This window comes from Polyodon spathula, chromosome 1, assembly GCF_017654505.1.
Source record: "Polyodon spathula isolate WHYD16114869_AA chromosome 1, ASM1765450v1, whole genome shotgun sequence".
Classification (NCBI taxonomy): Eukaryota; Metazoa; Chordata; class Actinopteri; order Acipenseriformes; family Polyodontidae; genus Polyodon; species Polyodon spathula.
In genome coordinates this window covers 89,717,347-89,743,452 of record NC_054534.1, presented here as the reverse complement: position 1 = coordinate 89,743,452, position 26,106 = coordinate 89,717,347, and the positions used below count along the sequence as shown (strand labels likewise).

At 34.8% G+C, this 26,106-nt stretch overlaps 1 protein-coding gene across 2 annotated transcripts; it reads right to left on the bottom strand.

The window, feature by feature from the left end:
• Nucleotides 1-352: 352 nt before the first annotated feature.
• On the bottom strand, nucleotides 353-25,559 carry LOC121323899 (Krueppel-like factor 3). Of its 2 annotated transcripts, XM_041265235.1 has the most exons (7): nucleotides 25,405-25,559; nucleotides 13,971-14,037; nucleotides 10,501-10,999; nucleotides 9,697-9,823; nucleotides 3,280-3,443; nucleotides 2,468-2,656; nucleotides 353-2,096 (listed from the first exon to the last, which is right to left on the bottom strand). In XM_041265235.1, exons 1-6 carry the CDS (start codon nucleotides 25,542-25,544, stop codon nucleotides 2,475-2,477), a joined length of 1,179 nt encoding a protein of 392 aa, XP_041121169.1. In that variant the 5' UTR covers nucleotides 25,545-25,559; the 3' UTR covers nucleotides 353-2,096; nucleotides 2,468-2,474. The 2 variants fall into 2 exon arrangements, with proteins under 2 accessions (XP_041121169.1, XP_041121161.1); XM_041265227.1 differs by lacking the exon at nucleotides 353-2,096 and having other exon boundaries at nucleotides 2,141-2,656.
• Nucleotides 25,560-26,106: the final 547 nt, after the last annotated feature.

The following is a 26,106-nucleotide window of genomic DNA, read 5'->3' as shown; positions in this document are numbered from 1 at the left end:
GACCTTAGCAAAGTTTTATTTTGTTATGTCCTTATGATTTTATTAAATGATATACAATAATGTAGTATGCAGTAAAAATGTGCATTCACAGTTTCACATGACAAGAAGTCATTACAGGATTCCCATTGGACTACCAACCTAAACGTTTTAAAGTTAGTTTAACACAAATTCACGTCTTTAATAAGACAGCTTACCAAAACATATTATATTCTTTGCAATAAAAAGAACAATAAGCATGCTGAAACCTTAATGGAATTACAGTTCTAAGTTACTATGTATTAGTATATATATATATATATAATATATATATATATATATATATATAATATATATATATATATATATATATAATATATATATGCAATAATATCTTTGCACTGTTTTAAACAAGTAATACACCTGTTAATGGATGTGTCATGACATAACATTTTAACTTTGCTATAGTCTGCATAGAAATAAGTGCCTGCAATTACATTTTAAAATGAGGCATGAAATATTACAATTTGCACCAGAAATATCAGATTTTGAGCAATACAGCTCATATTATATTTAACTGGAACTGTGTTATCAATTAACATAAAACATGCAGTTTTAACAAACTGTGTTTCAGCTTATCCTTGGCACTGGGCACGCTCATAATAGAGCAGAAATAGTAAAGCCCTTCTAATGCTTATGAATGTCCAAAAGTAATAGTAGAAGTGCTTAGAGTTTAGTGTTTTGTTTTATTGTAAACAATGCATTGCTTTTATAGAGGTTGTCTGTTGATAAATGATGGAGCATTCATCAATTTAAAATGGCACTCAGTCCAAGTAAGAAACAGGTATGCAGTATATTGTATTGTTTATTTAGATTTAAATAAGATAAAGTGCAAAGGAAATTGTGTTTAACATCTTATATATTTTAAATACAACACAATGTTAATTTTTAATTTAATAAAAGTTAAAAAAAAAGATACATATGCTTTTTCTACCTGCTTATCATCTCAATTTCTCCATATATAAACTCACCATATTTATTCCCCAAACCAAAATTAATTTTATAAAACAATATTGCCCAGTTATGATATAAATTCACATTTTGAGAGTTAGAAAAACATTGCTCTGCAACTGAAAACTTATCAGTTTATCACATCCTCAAATTCATACAAGTACACCTGCATTTATAGGGTTATTACTGTAACATTTGGTGCACTTACAAAAGGGATTTGAATTTTAATGTATAGAATATATACAGGTATGTTAAATGATCTTCTTGTGGACCTGATTTCCAAAATTTGGTAAGTAGTTTGAGTAAAAACTTTTAGCAATTTCAAAAGTAGAAATCTTCTTTGCTTTTGTAATTTAACTTAAATGTATAATTCTGCTTGAATCAAGGACATGCAAAAAAAAAAAAAAAAAACAACCTCTATTTTAAATTCCAGAGCTTTATTGTAGATGTACTCATCAAAATGATCAATCAATATTAAGCAGGCCTGATGTCTTTGTCCCTAGAGCATACCTGCTGCTCTAAATCCATCAGTATGGGGCTCAATGTTTGATATGCTGGCTGTTTGCATTATATTGTAAAAATAAGAATGTGAATTTTACTCCAGTGCAGTGCTATCTCAAGTAGCATGTGAGGAAAATAACATAATAAGTTAAAGGGGTTTACTATGTTGCTATTTATTTTTTAACCAAAAAAGAAATTCCTGTAGAACAAACATATTCCTATGTCTTTGGTTATGGTCCATGTTAGAAATCCCAGGTTTGGATAAAGTGCCTGGCAAACTGTTTTCTCTTTCCACACTGGTGACATAAGGGACTTCAGTAAACTTAACATTAAAGTGTTATTTGTGATTTAGCTGTAACCAGACATCTACACAGTTTAAAGGTACTTAGGTGCAAGCACATAAAAGGCTGGCAAAACAAGCTTGAAACCAGATGAGTATCATTTTTATACCAGCCCTTCACAAATACTATTGAACATAAAACAAAAAAACATTGTAAATTATCTACAATCCATTTAGATAGCATGTAGTGTACAGGCTGGTCTGTCCTACGGTGTCTTTGCATGAAATATTCACACCAGTGTGCAACGCTAATGATTTTTGTTGCTATCTGCAAATAAAACAAAATAAGCAAAGATAGAAATTGGCAAAAAGTTTGATACACATTTTATGTGAATCATTATGAGATAAAAATAATCATTGATAAAACTAGTTAAAAGGTAAAAGGCACATATTTTTATATGCATATAAGAAATCCATAAAAATAACTATTTTACAAAACAATTCAGCTGCAGAAAAAAAAAAGTTCACATTGTACAGGTCTGACCCGTGTTTATCAGAATAATAAAACAAGTACGCTGTGTGTTGACTGAGCACTTGTACTGACCATTTAAAAAAAAGGTTTTTCATATACAACATATCTTGTAGGATTCAGACCAGCTGAACCAGTAATGCTAACACAAACATTTCTTTTTGTCACACCTGGGGTTCAAACGAGTAAGTGGCGTTTCTTGTGGAGAGCCAGGTGGTCCGAGCGGGAGAAGCTGCGGTCGCAGTCTGGGCACTGGAACGGTTTGATGCCGGTGTGCTTGCGGAAGTGTCTGGTCAGTTCGTCAGAGCGTGCAAACTTCCACGTGCAGCCTTCCCACATGCATTTGTAGGGCTTCTCACCTGTGGAAACAGCAAATAGTCTGCATCTCAAACCTCCAATCAGCGTCTTGGCAAGTAACGATGCATCAGCACTGGTAATCATACTGTATCAGCGCTGGGAATTATAATGCATCAGCGTTGGGAATCGTGCTGTAAGTTCCAAGTATTCATCTACAGTAGCCTGACTAAGTTTCTTTGAGGTATTACACAAATCATACTGACCCAAGATCTCCAATAATAATAATAATAATAATAATAATAATAATAATAATAATAATAATAATAATTATGTAGTTTATCAAATCTCAAGAAGTCGCTTTTTTGTTATGTAGCAGTGATGACATCTAGTGGGCATATTTAAAACTGCATTTGATGCAACCCCCCCCCCCCCTTTGTCTAAATGTGTTATATTTATTTTTTAGACTGAAACCAATAGCAGGAAAATTGTGTGTGGAATAGGTCTCTGTTTAAAAGGAAGTTATTTGAAATGAGCACATTGTAACAGTTTTGCAGATTGTATGATGTGTCTACTACAATACATTCTGAGTGGCACTATGCAAAAAGGCAAATGCGGTCCTCTGAGCAAACACACACACACACACACACACACACACACACACATATATATTGGTCTGGGTTCTCACCTGTATGTGTTCGTCTGTGCGCTTTGAGGTGGGAACTCTTGGTGTACACTTTGTTACAGCCTTCATAGTCACACCTGTGTATGCGTCGTTTCTTCATCGTGTCTGGGGATTCAACTGGCAGGGGGTGCTTCATTGGCTGAACGATCACTGACGGAGTATTGCTCCTGAAAGATGAGCAAATAAACACAATGCTGTGGGTTAATAGACAAAGCAGGATGTATTCATTGATTAAAACATTTTATAACAGTTTATAAAAATATTTGTAACATTTATGCCGTCAATCTAGTGCCACATACAGTGCTTTGTTGGCTATTATAAAAAGACACCAAGTAATTATAATTTTAGCACAGCAACTGAATATTATCGGGAATCTGTACAGGCCCCTGTAGTCTGCTGGAATGAGTAACAGGTATACAAGCTAAACTGAAGCTTTTATATCTACTTGTGGCAAACCAAAAGGTCTTACTTCCAATAGACTCTTAATAGGAAACAGTACAATTATCAAAACAGTACAAACGGTTTATAAAGGGTGACCTCATGTTTATAATGACAGTGGCTTTGTGTTTCCACAGTTACCAAATCACGGTTCTTACTTTAGGTACAAGCTTTGCAAAATCCTACTATTGTGTATTATGCACTTTCCACTGTATTTATTATGGTTTTTGTTTTGGTTTGTTTGTTTTACTGTATATCATGTATTATGCATTTCTCTGTACTTAAAGTATTATTGATTTTCTTGTTGTTACTGCATCTTGTAAAGCGCTTTGTGATGGTGGTCCACTATGAAAGGCGCTATATAAAATAAAGATTGCTTGATTGATTGAAATCCTAAATTGAGTAAATAATGGCTTGCTTTGCAAATGGTAACAGCTGTTGTTGCATTTCAGAACATTATACTGTTAACCATACAAGTCGTTATTCACCACTCTATTGTATGTATTGCACAACTTTTCTAAAGTCCAGGAGAACAGACTCACGGCAACACTAATTATCTTTTTTTAAGAGATCAGCTTTTATTAGAAGTCTGTAGAGGTCCCTGTAGACCACTTTTTTGCTGCTTTGTTGGCTGTAAGATAAGAGGTTTCTATTTATTTTTTTAAAATATTTCCCCAAATTTTTTTACATTGAAAGTGTATAATTCCAGCTGTAAAACTGTGTATAAACCAAAAGTCTGGTTTAGTGGCAATTTGTGACCCAAGCTGGATTTGAACCAGACCTCCAGAGAAGCTACTTTATTGAACGTGCTTGCAACACTGTTTCAGCAGGGTTAGAACACGCTGATCAAGTGACCCCAATAAGGTGAGTCAATGTACGAGATGAGTTATAAATTAGGGCTTTTCAGTTTTAACTGATAGAAACGGATAAAACATTCCTGTTACAAAAACAAAATATAATTGGTGTATATCCAATAAACACTGGAGAAACACTGGAAATAGTTACTGAATTTATGTTGACTTGACCCCTTTCCCCTTGAAAAACCAAAAAAAAAACATAACCTAAAAAATAATTCTATTGGAGGATTGTAACACGCTTGCAAGATTTTAAACGACATTACACTGTTCTTGCTCGTGAGATTTAAAGCTATATTACAGTTTGATAGGCAGTATTCACACGCTTGTGGAATTTAAAACAGAATAAGAAATTGTGGCGAAATGTAAAAAAATGCCTAAACACACAAAACCCCCAGAAGAATATGCCTGTGACCATAAGAATCTTGTTGGGGAAGACAGCAAAGGAAAGAAGATACAATTGAAGTGTGCAAGTACTGTCGAGCTACTAAACAGTATATATTGTGACAAAAAAATGCTCAAGAATTTTGGAAAGTAAACTAAAACAATAACTTCATACAGTATATAAAAAGCGAAAGCCTGAAAAAAAAAAAATAATAATTTACATAAAACTTGAAGTAAATAAGCACCGAAAAATGAAATTAATAAAAAAAACAAAAAACAGAAGCCTAATTATAATCCATATATGCCACACATATTTCTTTATGGACATAGAGCCTTGTAAAAATGTATAATTAAATATTAATTTGAATGTAATGTAACCAGGACCTCTAGCAGTGCAACCAACAGAGAAGAAATGTTGAAAAATATTCACACTTTAAATACCGATAGTGTGGCTTGTAAGGTGTGGCACTGAAAATCTGAATTGCGACAATTACTGGCACCTGCAAATAAAACACATTTTATATGTGCTTATCTGCTTCAGAGGACGCTGTGTGGTCCAGTGGTTAAAGAAACATCCTTGTAACCAGGAAGTTCCTGGTTCAAATCCTAGCTCAGCCACTCGCTCATTGTGTGACACCAAGCAAGTCACGTAATCTCCTTGTGAGCCGTCTTTCAGGTGAGATGTTCCTGTAAGTGACTCTGCAGCTGATGTAAAGCGCTTTGTGATGGTGGTCCACTATGAAAGGTGCTATATAAAGATTATTATCTGGGCCCTGTGTAATAAAATGCCAAGTTCATCACTTTTTTTTGAAGATTTTACTGGATGTACAGTAAGGTTAAGCAGGCAGAGTTGTGGCTATTCAGTAACAACAATATTCAAATTTACATAAAAGAGCTCAAATTAAAAAAAAAAAAAAAAAAACACACAAACCAGCAATAATGCTAAGAAACACAAGATACTTAAGAATTTTTAATCTGACAATGCACAAGTCAACAAGGTCCCATTTTCATTTAGCTTCTGAAGTTTGTTTTCAACCAAACATTTGGAGTTTTATTACTATTGCAACAATCTTCTCTTTATCTCAGTAAACCAGAAACCAGAAACCTAATTGTTCCAGTCACTCCTTGGAACATAATATCTTTCAAAGCTTCCTACTAGTTCAAGGGTGCGGCCTCTCTCCTCCGCTGGCATCACAAACTAAAAGCAGACTCCTCTGCTTGTCTGCCTGTCCTACAGGATGTGTTACATTGCCACTTTACCTTTACAAACAGCTTCGAGCAGTTGTGTTTAACTCTTGGTAAGACATTAAGGCTTGTGACCGTCATGAGAACCCCATTTCAGCTCACTAAAATGGGTAATAGCCAAAAAAAGGGAAATCTATATAGATTTTCTGTTTTAACTAGCACCTTTTAGAAGAGTGAACTTGCTTTGGTGATCATCCCACTTGTACTCATTATGTATGTAATGATGATGACACTCAGTGGGTGAGGGCTCTTAAATTGAGGTGCCATCATTAATTAGATCACCACATGTGAATTTACATGGTTAATTTTGAACTCAAGCATTGAAACAGTTCTGTTTGGACCCTGAAGCCTGGCTCATGTGTGTAATATTGAGTAGAAAGAAAATATAAATCTGGTTCCATTGGCAATTTGGACCGGAATTACACTATGTAACACAATTTTTGTTCCTGGGTAGTAAGTGTTATTTCCTAATTGCTTATGCCTCAAAAGTATAGAAAATGGCTATTATTCCCCACAAATTTTGCTTTTGTGACCAGGACAGTGATATTTCAAAATATCACTATTTCCAATGGGAAAATGGGCAAATGTGTGTCTTTTCGTTCACATAAAGTAACAGTATAATTGTAAATCTCGAAACACTACTCACTTCTAAATCTTTTGTAGTCATCTTTGTATTACTGTAGTATAAATACATGTTAATTTGGATTCATATGTTGTTTTTTTCTGACTTTATGTGAACGAAAAGACACACATGTGCCCATTTTCCCATTGGAAATAGTGATATTTTGAAATATCACTGTCCTGGTCACAAAAGCAAAGTTTGTGGGGAATAATAGCCATGTTCTATACTTTTGAGGCATAAGCAATTAGGAAATAACACTTACTACCCAGGAACAAAAATATATATATATTTTTGTTACACAGTGATTATCAAGGGTATACATGTTAATGTTAAAATTAGTCAACAAACCACTAAGGACACATTTTATTCCGCAGACAGACCATTTGGGTTTCTGCTTGTTTTGTAACATACAATAAACCCTTGTTAATTCGTGCAGATTGGGGCTGACCTGAAAAACACGGATTAGCCAAAACTGAGTTTGCTGTTTGGGAAATCTCTGCAGTATTAATTGAAAACTCGAAAAATGCAATAATACAAATAAAATACAATGTCCCAACAACGGTCAAAATATATACTGTACATAATCAGCATTGTTTAGGAGGCAGAGAGAGCTGGATTAAAAAAGTCACATATCTTGCGTTGAGTCTTTAACCCTTAGCGGTCCATTTATTCAGCGGTTGTCAGGCGCGTCAGGTCCAATTTATTTTCACACGTGCGGTTTATTTTACACACGCTGTTTAATTTTTTTAAAAGGCTCAGCATAGCAAAAGGACACTCAGTGCTGTGTCTCGGCTTTGTACGGAGAAAAAACAACTAGAGACCTGTGCATGACTTCTTTTTGATGATGTCGGACAGGAAAATTGTAATGTCGGACCTGATCCGACATAGGACCACAAAGGGTTAATTGTCGTTGCTCTTAATATTCAGACTGCAAGGCTAAGAGAGTCTTAAGTCTGCCCTCTGCTCACTTGTCACTGGTTTCAGTAACTACAATACAGTACTGTCCGTTGGCTTGCACTATACTGTACTCAATTTAATTGAATTAATTAAATGATGACCATCTGCTTCGCACAGATACTCCGATTTCCGCACTAACGAAGTGCGTGAATACCCACTTCCGCATAGATCAGATGATTTCTGCACTAATACATTTTGATAATGCACTGTACTTTTGCTACTGATTTTATTGTACTTTGCAACTGCTCTTATTTGTAATGTGATAGTCAGAAATGTGATACTTTGCACTGTGATGTTTTATAACTATTGTAAGGTCGCCCTGGATAAGGGCGTCTGCTAATAAATAAATAAATAAATAAATAAATAAATAAAAATAATAATAATTAAACCGCATGGATGATTGAAACATGATTTTATGGGAGTCTACTGTCCTATTATGTTTTCTTTTTCTAGTAAAACAAGAGTAAAGACCATGCTTAATCTGCCCTTTGTTACTAAACTTGAATGAAAACGGGCATATTTTTTAAAAGTCTACTTTATTTATCTGTGTGTTTTAGTGCAGGGGCTAGCTGGTTATGACATTATAAAGATTATGAAGTAAAAGGCCATTCTGTGTTTGCTTTCTTGTCAGATATCAGATTTCTAAGGTAGACCGTGTTACCTACACGTACCAAACCAAATCTCAAGGTTAAAGTCAGTTCAAGTGTGAAGGAATCCTATCTCTGTATTAAATCAACCGGAAAAAATATAGAATATGCAGGTTGTTGCCAAATCGAGAAGATTTTCCAGAGGTTGACCGACAGTGACATCCAATAATTATCAGGTTACGGGAAATGCAATTGACAAGTTTGTGGCATGTTTCTTTGCTGACTGATTTAAAATAAGACTACAAAAGGTGACTGACAAGACCTCCAGTGTGTGATTACTTTTATCCTTTGAAACATGTAGAGCGGAAAGTAAAGTACCCTCAGTTTTGATAATCTTTTAAAAAAAATCTTCAGTCTATAGTTATTTTTTACACCTGACAGGGTGATATGATGAATATTTATTTTAAATCGTAGTTGTCATAAAGTCTGTTGGAGTTTTATTTAATGAGTGGTACATGCACACCTGTTTTTTGTAATCCGCCAAAGCCCACTGTATAGTATATGCAATCTATTCCATAAAAGCCCACATAGGCTAATGATATCTCACCCAGTTCAGAACTGTGTGATGCAATAGGTAGTACTGTGTGCGTTCTTAAAAGACAGCAAGCGGTAGAGTGGTAAATAAGCACCTTTAAAAACCTGTTATTAAGGGGTTCAGTTTCAATCATGCTCTGAGATATGATTAAAATCTTGTAACATAAGAACATTTACAAATGAGAGGAGGCCAACTGGCCCATCTTGCTCGTTTGATTGTTGGTAGCTTATTGATCCCAGAATCTCATCAAGCAGCTTCTTAAAGGATCCCAGGGCGTCAGCTTCAACAACATTACTGGGGAGTTGGTTCCAGATTCTCATGATTCCCTTTGTAAAAAAGTGCCTCCTATTTTCTTTTTTGAATGCCCCTTTATCTAATCTTTACCTTACTATGGTTATAGCCTATAAACACTGCAGCTTTTACAAAATGAACAGAATGCTACATGTTAAAAGCAAAACATTTCAAAGAAGACTTCAATAGTGAGTTGGAGATCTGTCTCAGACAAAACTGATTTTAAAATAAAAAACAGTATTTGCTAAATACACCACACAACTTGAACTGAACTGAATCGTTGCAAGAGGCAACCGTGCTGTGAAATTTTGCTTTGCTACACTATTGTACAGTATATGGTTGACAGTAAGTTTTATATACATTTTAGAAAGTCATTAAACCCTAGCATAACTCCAGTTCAAATCAAACAGAATGATGCCCACCAGGGCCATTGTTTATCATACTTACTCATTTGACACAATAGATGAATTCATGCCTGAAGATGAAACTTCTTCATGGTAACTCTCTTGTATAGGTTCTGTTCTTGATTCAGATTTAATCGCTTTCATCACTTCATGACTCGCTCCTCCCATTTCTGGAGAGAGAAAATAAGCAGGATATTACTTTTAAATGGGCTACAAATACTTTTTTTTTTTGTTCAGTATTGGCTAACATTATATTAATTATTACACATAGCATTCAACAAACATGTTTTATTTAAAATGTACGCTAAAATAATATATGGCAGTTTTAAAATGTACTATCTGTAAATAAAAAAAAAAACGCAAAACAAAAGCTAGTTTACTAGGAACTGAGAGCCATTTACTTGCAGGCCTATTCATGCAGCTTTAATTCACATGTTATTCATCTTGTACTACTTTAGGTTTTCTTAACAATAGACACAGCAAACTTTTAAATGTGAATTTTGGCTGTATTCATAAAGAATTAGACTACTAGTCAAGGTATAGGCTACAATGTCTATCCTGGCAAGACAATGCTTTGTATAATAAAAAAAAAGTAATCCTATTTTTTTTTAGTCTGCTTTACTTCCTGGGCTATAAGTGTGTATATACGTAAGAACCACCTAAGCTGTAGCAATGCACATGGCTATTAGGAAAACTTTGGGATGCAGGGACTAAATCAATTTGGGGAGGATTGGGTCTGACACTTACTTTGGAGAATGCAAGTGGACTGTAAACATGGTTAAGTGTAAAGTGTCAGGTGAAGTCATTCAACAGTTAGTTTAGCTACTGTCACAAAAAATGCATTTACCTTGCATGCTGGAGAGGCTTTGCAATTCCCCACTCATCATAGAAGAGACCATAAATGACTGGGAAAGGTGTGGTGTGTAGAAAAGAGACACTGGCTGCACCATGACTGATGGTATCACTGAAATCATTCCTTGGCTGGGCAGTCCTGTACTGGGCAGGACTGGGCTCATTATGCTGGGAAAAGACATTGGCACAGAGTGGGGTGACACAGTAGGTGAAGTTCTTTTATGGGGCGAGCTTGAGGGTGACATACAGATCCCATGGGACAGGCTGGAGTTGGAAAGGGTTGTCAAAGAATATGGCGAGGAAGGAGAACTTCTTGAAAAGGGTGGAGAGCTCCGTTTGTTGAGGGAAAGATCTACTGGCTCAATTTGGTTTCCATTGGGTAGTCCATCATGAAACTGATGTAGTCTATGCAGCCCATTCTGCGACGCATACATCACATTGTACTTCTCTGGAGGCTTTACCAAGGTTTTGGCCATGTAATCAGAATAGAATGGCTGTGGGAGAGGATAAAATAAAATCAGAACACAAATCTGGACTGGATGGTACAGTCATATAGAAACATAGGTTTCTAAGCAAAAGGCAAGTGGACCACCACACAAGGTCACTGGTTGGTTTACCTAGTACCACTGGTTTATTAACCTAGATTACCAGTGTTATCAGAACATATCACTCTCTCTTTCTACTTCTGCACAGACAAATTTGTAGGCCATTAATAAGCAAGGTAATGCACCTAGGTGGGTGTATTATAGTCTTAAAGAAAAAAATAATGATTTGGGATTGATCAATAATTTGGAAAACAACTTCTTGCAACATTTTAGCTCACTATAATCTCTAATCAAATTTTATTGGTCATTGTTCATAGCTTTAATCTCACAAATGAAAGCAGTGTGCAATTAGTATGCGAGACATGTAGCTGCTCTGTATAATTAGAATTATATATTACTAACTTGTGGTTATGGTAATTTGGAAGAATCTGGAATATTGTAAGTATACTTCTGTCAAAATTATACTGCTAGTATTTAAAAGTGTATGCTGACAATCTAGTGGGCCAACAATGGAAATCATTATTTGGGAATTTCAATACTGCATTAAAAACAGATAATTTTGTTCTGGTGATACTTTCATATCTTTTGCAAGCTAACGATCCCTTGCAATCATCTGGTAAGCATACAGATAAAAACTTGCCATCACATCATCAGTGCTAAAGGCTACTACTGGACTCACAAAGAGTAAATGTCCAGAGATCAGAAATAATCTTTTCAGCCCAATAAGGCGACAGAGCCTATCAAACCTAAAGCTCCTGTTAACTAAGGGCTTCATTCGTGAACAGGCAATTACTGTTGTGTTCTACCTATAACAAGGAATTCCTTCTTCTTTAAACACTTTCTGTATTTACAGTAGTAGGTGGGGATAACAGAAATAAATAAAGCTGTCAAGAAAGTCTATACTTTCTGTTTACATTTTTGCACAATCCTCTTTTATATATTCAACGAGTAGATCATTTAAGACTTTCACAGACAGTTTTACTAGCAAGTATAAAACAAAATGCAAATACATCCATACATACAGGAAAGTTTTTTTATTATTATTATTTTAACCCAGATTTCTGACTGTCATCTGCATTTTTCTTTGGACACAACATTTGTGCCCACTGACTTTCTATTATAAATGGCCGTAGATGATGCTAAAGAACATGAGCGTCAACAGGAGCTCAAGGAATGAAAGACGGGCTGCCACTGGAATTCTTGAATCTCAAGGGTTCTTTCCATGGCCAAAACAATGGAAAGACTTTTGAACAGTAATTCAGATATTTATTACTTTATTGTTTGGAATATAGGATTCATATCTATCAACTTGTGAAAATGCGTCTTTCTGCCATGTTAACACCCAGCCCCTGTGGGGTATACTGCTATGGTTACAGTCTGAAGAACAGTATATTCCAGAAGTAGCCCTGGCAAGCTACTTTGACCAAATAGTTTTTGTTTCGTTTCCCATGATTTTTTTTTTTTTATTATATATTTTGTGGGTGGCCAAATGAGGCAGCATTTGGCCACCCAAAAAATATATAATAAAAAAAAAAATACATGTTTCAATGCAAAAAAAACATGAGAAGGTGATTTACCCACCCTTTTTAGCCATACCATGGCTTGGTTGCACATTTCCTATAGTGTAAGGCAGTGCTATTCAACCCTGGTCCTGAAGGGCCACTGGCCCTACTGGTTTTTGTTCTAAAAGTCCATTAAATTGATTAATTGGACCAATAAGCTAATAATCTATCTAATAAGCACTTGATTGGTCAAATTAAGTCATTTAGGGAACAGTTAGAAAAAAAACCAGGAGGGACAGCGGCCCTCCAGGACCAGAGTTGAGCAGCCCTGGTGTAAGGAATGTGCGTGATATCTGCAAGCTATAATGGAGAGAGAATTTGGAGTTTCTAAACTGCATGGAAACCCCGCCATTGCTTTTTGGAAAATATACCTAGTTTCCTTATTTTAATAAAAAATAAATACAATTTTGTTGTATATAACTTTGAACACAAAAAAATGTTAAATGTGGTATAAACTTAATGATCAGCAAACGCTGCTGGAAGTTAAAATGTTTGCTAATTATTATGTTTCTACAAACAGATCTACAATAATGCTGTTATGCAATAATAATAATAATAATAATAATAATAATAATAATAATAATAATAAATAATAATACAAAAATATATGATATTACACAACATTGTTGCCATACCATCAGAAACCATATGACCAAAGGTAATTTTTCAAACATTTGCTTCTGTAATAAATATATCTAAAACTTGGGAAGCTAGCAATGAGCTACCAAAAAACATTGCCATAATGACCTTCTATTCTCTATGTATGGAGCCAGAAATTCCATCACTTTCATGTAGTGGCCCTCTTTTGTAACTGTTAAGCCCTGACCACTCTTGCCCTGCCACTCTTCTTTTTCTGATATGTCTCCTGGTTAGGCTATTGTTTCTTTACGTCCTCGACTACAATTTAAATAAAAAGTATAAGCTTGTAATAATCTATACTGCACAAAATCCACGTTTTCATGTTTTATAGTACATATCACTCATGTACAAGTCCAAAGCAATCCATATGTGTTCTTTCAAATGTAATTCTTAACGCACGTCAAATCGGATCAGATCGAACACATTTTGATTCCAAAACTGACACATCACTGTGTTACGACGATTACAGACTCGGCGTGCAAGGTGCAACAGGGAATGCACAGGATGTTTTTTGTCTTCTTAGAAGCACATTAAAATCGGATGCATGATCGGAGCCACTGTGCAATGGTCTTAACACTGCAGGTGACTTTCATCAGCTTTGTAAATAAGTAGTATGCCTAAAAGGTATCTTCTACAAATGGTCTTCTACACATGCAAGGTAGTGACAATATGTTGCTTTTAACAGAGATGTTGTTAAATAATTCATCGTTTTTACTCACCGATTCCATTGGTTCTTGTTTAACAGGCAAGTAATCATACGTGAGCATTTTTGCCGGCTTGCACATACTGCAAAAAAAAAAAGTAGAAAGAAAAGTTATTCAGGTTTAGTCAGTCGCCCAGTAAGTAGTTTTCCACCAGAAAGGTCAGGAGTTCATAATCTGGTCAGGGGGATCATAACCTGCATTCAACATATTCCCTCTTTGAAGCCAAATTTCCCTGCCACTTGAATTAGTATATATTTAAGTATACAGTAGATAAAAATAGATACAATCTGTAAGTTCTCAAACTTTTTTTGGGGGACCCCATTTCAAAGGCAATTTTTAATAGAGACCCTTAACTGAAAACTGGGGAAAGGTCAAATAAAATACCAAGAAAACAGGGTGCTTTGTATTAAAAATAAATAGCTTTTTGATACACAAGAAATAATAATGTTCACAGATATAATGGTTTTGTAACTTCCAGAGGTAACCTATTATTTTAAGATAGTTGATTAAGGCTTTTTCTATGAATTCTGTAAAAATGTTCAGATAAAGAACAGCAAACACAGCTTCAACAATCATCATTAGTTCAACACCCACAGACAATAACCTGACTGATAGGTAATAAACGGGGCCAATAAAATGTAAAAGGCTTAAGTGTGTATTTTTATAAACAAATAATTAAACATAACTAAAGACCTGACGTTTTTTAGAAACCGGTGACAATCATCACCTACAGGCAAGTACAGTAAGTGCCACAGCCAGTGAACTTAAAAGTTAGTTTTTTCTTCTCTGGCATGACTGTTTTCCTTGACTGAATTTAGATTTGGCCAAAGTTTCAAAGATAGACGCAGAGGTGGAAAATAGTGGGTTTGAATCCCTGTCGTTTCCATTTTTAAAGAAATTGAGTACTCTGTATCCTTTATACACTTATAATAGGATTTTTTTAATTTATTTTTTACCAGTGTTCATAAAGAGCTCTGTTTGTACATACTAAATGCTTTTTTGTTTGTTGTTAATTGAAAAAATATGTAAATGTTTATGAAATATAAAACAAAAAGCAGCATCTTCATTTAAACAAATGTTTCTTTCAGCTTGACTGTCAGCTACTGCTAAAGTCAGGGTTCATGGGTCACACAACCTAGCGGGGTCGAATCAGCTGAGGCTTCAGTCCCATCACTAGTAAAATGTTTAGTTAGTACTCCATGTGGGAGTTAGATTTTTGTTTTGATTTATCTTTTATTTCTGTTAAATAATACAACTGCATGATATTTCTGGGTCTGGGTCTGCTTGAAAGGGGCAAATGAACCTTAAAATAAGTGAAATCCTTCACACAATACAGAACTATCCTACTACAAAGGAAATTATACCACACCTCAAAACATCAGATCCTATTATCAAATTCCAATGTATCTTGTGACAGGAGTTTTACCTTCGTACTTGCTTTCTCTCTAGTAATTGCACCTGCTCAATGGAACAGTTAAACACAGTACAGTAATTGGGTGCCATGACCTGAACTTGCTCATTTATCTGTTTAAAGATGTCTTTTGTGGATGACCACATGCTTATGTACCGCATATAGCATTACCTGGACACAATCCAAACCACAACTGATCATATACAAGCACTGTGCTGCTTGAGGCAATGTCCATAGAGAACATGATAAACAGCAGCTCTACTGTACACTTACAGATACATGAATATAAAATCCCAGGACCTGGACTGAAGTCCCAGTGAAACACATACCGTATTTTAAAGGAAGCTTCATGAATGCATAAAATGTAAAAGTGAAGTGTTCTTCTCATCTTTTGATGATTATACATAGTTCCCTCCCAAACATCCAGCAAACAGGTATGTAAGTTCCGTTGCTTAAAAGTAGTTTTCTAGATGATGCTGATCATTTCCACTACAGCTATTGACTTGTAATCCTGCGAGGGTGAGACCCTCACTGTAATATTTAAATGCATTTTATTGTGTTAATAATAATAATAATAATAATAATAATAATAATAATAATAATAATAATAATTATTATTATTATTATTATTATTCTACTGGCGATAGAGATGTGTGTTTAGGTACTGTGCATGCTGTTGAGCAAGTGTATTTGATATATTACGTTATATTGTTTCATTTAGATTAGGGCGCTTAACTTAAAGAAGTTGTCGTTTACATGTGGGACAAGTGTTCTATTATAGCCATATGTTCAGTAATCTTCCAAAATAATGGGGCAATACTGACGTTCAGTTTTTACTGATAAGAGTTTGGGACTAGAGAATAAGAAGAAGAAGAAGAAGAAGAAGAAGAAGAAGAAGAAGAAGAAGAAGAAGAAGAAGAAGAAGAAGAAGAAGTAAACACAGGATGATGGAATAATAGTTTATCGATCGTCTGTAAACAAAGACGGAATTCATGCAAGTTAAACAAAAAATATGTAAAGGAGAAGAAACATGTTTAAAACATATTAATGTTTACCGTAAAAGTATGAATGGAATGAATGTTAAATAATACAGTTTATTTGTGTATAAAATCATTCCAGGTGTAACTGTTTATCGATTAATTGATCCTGTTAGGAGTAGGTGGAGCTTAGTTAATGCCGTGTCTTCCTGTGCATTGGGTCAATCGTGATCTTGTCTCATCAGTGATTTTGTGTATAACCTTGTGACAGGGAGAGCTCTGTCGCTGGTTCTTGCGCAGATGTGTGCAGCTGGGATACGGAACAGGAGACATGTTGGTAGGCAACCAAATGAGCAGTTAAGTTTGTGCCACAGCGCGAGGCTACTGCAAGGCCATAACCATACAGACAGGTGCCGAGCGAAAGCTTGTTGCCTTGACATCGAGGAGAGCGTCTGCTCCATGGAGAGAATTACTACACAAAACCCTTCACTCCAAGATGGTGCTCATGAAGGCATTGCCCATGTTTGAAGAGGATGTGGATGCCGTGACTCTGGGAGCCCAGAAGTAGTTCAGTTTAGGGGATGTTAATCAGAAACAGTGTAGAGGGATTGCATAGTGTAGTATATTCCTTTTAGTGGTACTAGAGTTCACCTTGTGTGGCAAACTTATTTTTAGCTTTGTTTTGTTTTCTTTATTAAATCTGACACTAGGGCTACCATTACCATTATTAATTAAATCTGCGTGCCTGTGCGGCGTGTCAACACCCAATGCTCTGTGTCTGCCTCAGTATTATTCAGTGACGACCCACACATCTAACACCTCCCCCCCCCCTGCTACAAACCTGTTGGTCTTTTGTAATTTGTGTGAAGTATTGTTCCAGTGCTAAAATAAATGTTTATTCCTGTGAACACTATTAAGTGGCTGCTTCCTGCATTCCAAGAGTAGGTGTTGATGACATCGCAAAAACACCAATATCGGTCCTTGGAACCAAATGCATTGCTAGATAAATAAGGTATAGATGTTGTAATGGCAAAGAGTTGGAAAACAAAGAAAAACAAAAGCACGTCACAAGCCTAGTCATTTTGTGGGTGTTCGTCTGTATGTAGTACCAGTAAATCAGGAAGAATAATTAAAACTTAAAAGTTATCTCAACCCAGTTAGCAAACATTTTGACCTATATATCCTTAACAAACATCTGACGCCACCCATTCACCCTTGCACCATGCCCTGGAGCTCTCTGCTGAATCATTCAGATGTGTCCAAACAGAACTAGTTTTGGCTTGCAGTAAATTCATCCACGCCCAGCTCTCAGGGATGTCTGAATCAACTGGCTGAATACTAGGCAGGTACAATAGTAAATGGAGGGGGGAGGACCTAACAGGAATTCAGAAGTTTTTCTCAATATAAACACATGTTAGGATGGGATTGTTTACTGCTACCCCAACACAAATACTGTATGAATTCCAGTCCTCTGTACATATTTGTGAACTTAAAAAAAAAAAAAATCTTTCAATATCAATCACATATCACCACTCCACATAAAAGAGATCCACTTAAATGTGCTAGTCTGGCTCTCAGCTGTGAGAATTATAGCACAGTATATTACCTGTAACCCATATTATAATGTAATATAATTTTGATTCTAAATGATATGCTTAGACATTTGCATATTAGGCAATTCTTATGCAAAACTAAAAAACACCCACACAGTTATAGATCAAAGGTTATTTTTTCCCCACACAGACTCACCTTGTTTACAACACCTACACAGGAAGTCCTTGGAAGGGAACGTTTAGGAACTATCCATTTCCCCAGTCTGTATTGGTACATGAACGAGTACGATGACATCACTTAAATTATGATTTGTTAACCAAACTGAGTGAGGTGAATCAACATGTTCTTATTGGTGCAACTTTACTGAATATACAATATAATTCAACAATGTACAGAATGTATTTGGATATTTACAACTAGTGCACAAAATACTGTTTTAATATAGACTAAAGTTTGAAAAAAATCTCTTACGCGATGTGGAAAGTTAACAGCACCCAAAACACACACACACACTATACAGACAGTGGAAGTGACTGATAACAGACTCTGCTATATTGAAAAAGCTGTGTCTGCAGTATCCTGCCTGCCCCCTTTCTAGCACAGAAACCTCAGTGAACAGAAAGCAGCCGCCATCTCCCTCAGACAATACCCTTCCTTATCAGACCAGCCTGCTGCCTGGTTTCCTGCCTCAACCCTATACCCTGCCGCCCGCCTGGGATGGGAACTTAACAAAGTGAAAACAAGAACATTAACCAATTACAGACTGACAAAGACTAGTGTGGTGTGTGGAAAGTGAAACATACTTTGAGCAGAAGAACATGTAATCTGTCATATAAATTAGGGTAGACATAATTGGAAAAGAGTTTTCAAATAGACACATAGAAAAAATAGATTACATTAACAGAAAGTGATCCCTTAATAGTATGGTATTTAAAATATAACAGGCAATAGAAACTTGGACAAACAGATAGAATTAAACTGTAGCACATTCAACATGTAAAGCTTAAATGTCGAGCTCCAAAAGTAAACTTTGTGTTTCCTTCTTATGTTGCTAGTGCATCCACTTATAGTGCAAATGCTTACCATTTAGGCCTACACCTGGTATTTATCAAAACTCAATTTATTTGCAGAATACAAAGAGAAATACTGTAATACCATAATGTACGAAAAAAGATAAAAATGTACTATGTACAGTAAGCTTTCTACTTTGTTTCTAGTAAATTCTTAGAAGAAAATCAGCCATTTAGTGTGAACTGTGTAATTAAAAGCGATGTGATAAAGTGGTGTATCAGTTCTAGTTATCTTGAAAATAAAAATATCCTAAAGCAAACATCTTAAAACAAGTTTTTTTTTTTTTTTTTTAATAACAGGTTGCAAACATGGAGGTGAAAAGGTTAACTCATCCCGTATATATCATGAAACAATGAACTTGAGTAATAAGCATACACGGTACGTGTGTGTGTGTGTGTGTGTGTGTGTGTGTGTGTGTGTGTGTGTGTGTGTGTGTGTGTCAGCAGATAATAGCAGAGCAGGGACAGGGTGGGGTTCCATGAAGGAGTGTCAGGCTTGTTTTGATTGGTATCCTGGCTTTTCTTCCAGAGAACTGGTCTAAAAACAGGAAAAGAGCATGCAAATGCCACGGAATATCTGACGCAAACCCTAGCCTTGAAACAAAGCTCAGGAAACAGAGCTGCAGGGGCTAGGTGAAGCCAAAGCAAAGATACATTGACTTTGCCCTGAATGGCCCTATTTACACAGGCAGCTGCAACAAGATAGGGTGGAGGTGTTAGCTTTCTGGGTGTGAGCAGAAACCCACATTGTACAGACATACACTGTTTACAAACACATTTCTAGTTTACATTACCTGTATATACAGCATTTATGCCAGTTAAAGGTTTAAATCCATACCTAGATTTTAAAATAGCACAAAAGTTGAATTATAGTATTAACTTACATCATGCATACTTTCCACAGAAATACAATGAAATCTGTTCAATTATATCCTAAAACATTTTGTTTGTCACAGTACTGTACACACAGAGTCTACACAAAATGAAGTGATACCAGCTGTAATATACAGTTTTTTGAAGAACAACTTTACATAACATTTAAGAAAATGTCTACAATTAGGTAAATCAAATGTACAAACCAGAGTTGTAATGAGTCCCCAAAATTGGGGATGGAGTTGAGTTGAGTCACTGGGGAGTAAAGACTTGAGTCGATTTGAGTCTTTGACATGCCAAGCTCGAGTCGAGTCACTAAACTGCTCGAGTAGAGCTGAGTCACCAATCTGGCTCGAGTCACTTTGAGTCATTAGTTCTGACAGTTCAAGATATCTTGATTTAAATTTAATTTATCAGATTAGTTTTACAGGAGATTAGCAATCTATGCAGAAACAAAACTGTTAAAAATACAAAATTAGGATGCACGATAATATGGTCATACTTGCCCCACTTATGTTCACCATTAAAAATCCATGGTTTCTAGTTTGTCTTTCCATTTTAGTGAATTTGATTCCTTGATCTATTTATAAGCACATTTTGCCACTGTATAAAGACCTCTTTCTCTGTGCTCAATTGGGTTTAGCGTTTAGTAATGAATGACACAACAAAACAAAGAACATATCTGATATTTTCTCACTTCTCAACACTGACACTCCCTTCCAGTTTTGTTTCCGATGCATTAACCAAATGAAAGGAAATTTGGTGGCATTTAATTTCATGTTGAGATATTACTTCAAGGTTTTAACACATAGGAGACAAATAGAAAAATAAAGAAACTGAGGCAAAATTGTATATAATTCAGTTTTATATAATTCACAGGTAACATAGAATCTGTACTACATATCTCTCTTCTTAGTGTAAGCTGAGTTATGGAGTCTTTTTCCATTAAATGTCAACTAGATATTTTTAAGTAACGGATACTGTTTCACAAAAGCACAAAATATAATTAAAAAAAAAAAAAATTCCCACTGTGTCATGTCTGTCTGTGCATGCAGGCTTGCTTGCTGGACAGGGCTAACTTTTATGACTGTAGACAAGAGTAATTACTGTACCAACATCGCATTTAAAAAAAAAAAAAAAAAACACACCCTTTCTTATAGTTAGTTTCACATATATGTTTTAATTTTGGATTTGTTTTTCCACGTTTTGAACTTGTTAGATAAGGCAAAACTATAATAGGCCTATCGCATTTAATGCCAAAAGTTAAGTGTTTGTGTACGTCTGTGTATTATTTTTTTGTTTACTTTTTCTAGGTGATTCATTATTTTTCTGTAGTCGTTATTGTTATTTATCTATGTATTTTATTATTAGTTTACTTTTACTTTGTGTGTGTGTGTAAAAAAGTAATTGCTATTATTAATTTACTTTTTTCTGTGTGTGAAAAAGGATGAAAAATCTGTATTATTATTATTATTATTATTATTATTATTATTATTATTATTATTATTATTTATTATTATTATTGTTATTAATAATACTTGGCATTTATTTGAATGTTTTATGTGGGTGTGTGTAAGCCACAAAATGGATATAGACAATCATTTCCAGAGTCTGGTTCAGTCACTGATGAGGAGGAGGGCCCTGACTGAGGAGGGGATCGAGATCCTCGTCGTGGAGGACCACAAGGGCATGAGCGCCATGGAGGAGGACCTCCTTGAGGAAGAGCTGCTGCAGGAGGATTTTCAGATTTGACACTCCTCCGAAGGTGATTCTTTAAAACTAAAAAGAAAAAGTAGGTCTCCATACGTGAACAGGCTGCTTGTCGTTCAGTGTCATCATTTTGCATGTTGCCTCATTTTTCTTATCGCATGTTGCCTCACTGTTCATTCACTGTTCTGCCTAACAGGTTACAGTTTTCTTACTGCATGTTTTCTCTTTTTCATCTTTCTGTAATGACCATTTACTGATCATTATCTTGTATAAAATGTTATAAAATATTAATTTTCTGCAATCAAATGTTTTAGCCTGGTTTTTATTTATTCTAGTTTTGTAAATAAATAAATAGTTATTTTTTTTGTCTCCCTAACCCTAACACTCCCTCCCTCCCAAATAAAATTCTACTTTAACTTGTGTGTTGCTTCTTTATTTTTTTAACTGAAATATAATTGTATCTCAAACAGGACAATAATGTTTCCAATCTCACTTTCTGGCATGTCTTAGTCCTGGTCTGTCTTTGCCATTTCGGAGGTAGGTTTTTTTTGTAAAATACTATGCATTGTAAAAGCTTATTTAGCTCTACAACTGTTCAAGATATTTCAATTCTGATTTCAGATTTTGAAATCCTTGGAAAATTATGCAGCTAAAATATGCTCTAAGTTATATATACACTTGGAAAGAAGTTGAAATTGGCAATTTTAAAAAATAGTATTTATAATTTTTTGTATTTTTATCATTTTTTGGGAGGTGTAGCTCATATGAAAAAAAAACAAAATAATAATTACCCCACAGCAAACTACATCACTGCAAAAGCCTACTTAATGCCTTTCTGTAGATGTGTTGGGTTTTAATTTCTGATTTAAGGTTCAAAAACTACAAGCACTTAAACACAAAGTGTTCACATTTATGACCAAATGTGGTCTTTCCTGGTAGGCAGCGTAGGCTTAAACATAAACCTCTAGTTTCAGGTCCTGATTAGCACTGACCTTGGACTACTTAATATTTGTTTAGGTAAACTTCCAAATGTTTGTAGTTTTTATTAGTTTGCATTAGCTTAACAAATGCGCCCTGTAAACAATGTTTTATTTAGAATTGGATTCAAAAGGGCAATTTAAAAATAGCTAACTCCCTTAAGTGGTGTCCATAAATATATAAAACACATACAACCATACATTAAATAAAAAGAGAATAGTGGGCATCAAATACTTCCCAAATTTACTTTTCAAGCTTTCACTAAGAAATATTTTACTACGCTTTCCACACATGCATTACCTTTATCTGTGTGCTAACAAAAATTGAAAAATAACTCCTAATCACTGTGTTTTCTGCCGTGTTGTTTAATTTGCGGTGCCTGTGTTTTTAATGAATTCAGATTCTAATTTTAGCTGTTGAAAAAAAAAAACTAAAAACCTACTGGTATAAATTAGTGTCAGTTTGAAAGCAGTTTATTCACATTGCCGCTTTGCAGTGCTGGCAGGATGCAGCTTGCTTATTTCTCTCCCGGTCGACTGTATTAAAAGCGAACTCCACCACAGCAGGTACTTTTAGTGTACTCTCCATGCTGTTGTTGTTTTGTTTCTTTCGTGTCTGTGACAAAACTCAAAAATCACAATTTCCCTCAGGGTGTTCTCAGTGTTCAGACATCTCTGTGCTTCCCGCCTGCATATTTTGATTCCCGGGCTCCCTGCTGCTTGTGACGTTTAATCACAGAACGATGCTATAGGTTAGAGAGGTGTCTTCTATTTCCTTAACAATGGTCTTAACTATGAGAGGAACCTCTTTATACAAAATGATAAGACGTATTTTAGAGATGGGATGCGTGTATTGTACCATAAAGACAATGACTCGAGTTAGACGGAGACTTCTTTGTGTGACTCGGAGTCGAGTCACGTCTTTTGTGCACGGTCGAGTCGAGTCATTGACTCGAGTAACTACAACTCTGGTACAAACTGTAACAACTATAACCAAATTGCACTTTTTAGTAAGCTCAGAACTGTTAAAATGCCAGTTTCTTTTTAACAAGATAATGTATTATTTATTATTATTATTATTATTATTATTATTATTATTATTACTCACAACTGGCAGTCACTACAACTGTTTGCAGTGCGAATCTTGATGAGATAATGAGTAGTCTGATGCCACTTTTATTACTGTAGTGACCAAGAGATGATTTCTGAAGTTCCCCCTATAAATAGTATATCAGACACTGTATGAAACTGCACAGAATCCCCCAAATTAAAAATATATTTCCCTAATTAAAATATTATGGTATTAGCTAACGCCATCTAACTACCAGGCTTATTAGGGGTTACAGCGGCATGTTAATATACTTTGATATGATATTGGACTTAAGATGTTCAATGTTTTGTAACTAGAATTATACATTTGTTTGAATTTAGGCCAATTTTGGATGTAGAAGGATTATAAGAACACTTTCTGGTAACCCCCCTTTTACTGCACATACGGATTGATTTACAACACTCTCATGCAAGACCTGGCAACAGCGGCGTGACAATCATAGTATGGGGCTCATCTCAATGAATGAATGACGTAATGAAGACATTAATCAAATAATTAGTTAATTGACACACCCTACAACTGCATCACAATAAGTTCAAATTATGAAACTGTGCTGTTCTTTGTATTAAATTTACAATGAATACAGTACATATAATAATTCATATAATAATTCCACTAATTTAAGCCAATTCATGTCAAATTCTGCAGGTCTAACAAGTGCAGCAAAATGCATTTCTTTAAAATACTAACAAATCCTAAAAGAATAATACCTGCTTTTGTTTCAAAGCACGCGGTTTCATTTTTTTTTCTGACTAATAAAATTTCAATAATTAGTTAATTGACACACCCTAATATATATATATATATATATATATATATATATATATATATATATATATATATATTATATCGATTGCGTATATATATAAACGCATATATATATATATTTGAAGGTTTTATATTTAGTGTTGACTTGGTCTAAATAACACAAGTAGGCAATATTACTATAAACAATCAGTCTGCCATGCAGCTGATCTATGAGATCATTAAATTGTAAGCACATTTTTAATGGGATTAGTCGTCCTATTCCAGTGAACTACTGAAATAGTATTATTTCTTTGAATTCTAAAACAATGAACACGGAAAATCTGTCCATTCCATTAATTAACACATTGTGAATCATGGCATAACTGAGGATAAGTAATAATAATAATAATAATAATAATAATAATAATAATAATAATAATAATAATAATAAACTAAATAAAAAAAAACAAAACGTGTCACAATGCGGTCATATATATAGTCGCGGACAGTTTTAATCATTACAATGTAACCGTAAGAATTAAATTGCAACAAAAACATTACATAAATAAATAAATAAACAAACAAACTCGGGGCATTTTAGATAGGACTCAATACCACGTACACTAAAACCTGATTCACAGAGGTGAACACCTACAAATAACGTTCTTCACCCACTAGTTCCTCTATGCCCAGCTGCTTCAGTATGTATATCGGTATTCTTCATTTATCTATACCACCACATACAGCACTTATAGAAATGTGTAGTTCCATTAACTCCTTTGTAAAACAGCTCAGTATTACATATGTATTTACAAAATGTACATCGCATATATTTACAAAAATATATACTTACATTTGACTTTATTTGTTTACGTGTTAATCACAATGTATGACAACCGATGTACTCAAGGTATATTAAGTCACTCAGGTAATCAAATGTGATAAACAACCCGTGTTATCTATTTAAAATCAAAATCGATATCACCATAAAAAGCCCAATTTACATAAATACAACTTACTTTAAGAGGTATTCCCTAAAGTCCAGTGCTAGTCTTAACGTCTTCCTTATCAAAGTTCCGCTCTGCACTGTATGCAAACTTTCCAAAGTGATCGAATTCTTCAAAACGCTGGGACCTAAGAGTTTACAATCACATGACATGTACAGTCTGTCTAGGGCGGGGTGTCAAAGGGCGGTGGAGGGTGGAACAGCTAAACAGAAGCCGACAGGCTGTTGTCACGAGAGTGTTACCGAAAGTATTGATGACGTGTAATGGGCGTTGTTCTGTTATGGAGAACTGTAGTAATAGTACCGAATCTCTGATTATACTGTTGACATTCCGCGCTACACACACACACACACACACACACACACACACACACACATACTATAGATATATATATATATATATATATATATATATATATATATAAATATATTTTTTTGTAAAACGAAAAATTTTGTATACCATCTCGTGAACACAACATTTAAAAAAAATATACTGTGCTGGATTTGAAATATAAAATTACATTTAGTTTTATAATGTATTGTATTAATTATTCTATTTTCAAATTAAAATGTATTTAGATATCACTTGTCTGACAGAGTGGCTGTTATTTGGCAGTACCAGTTTAGGTTACCTAACTTTCCAACATGGTTTGTTTTTGGCTTGTTTGGCTTGTGATTATTTTTTGACAAGAACTGACACATTTCAAAGCTGTTA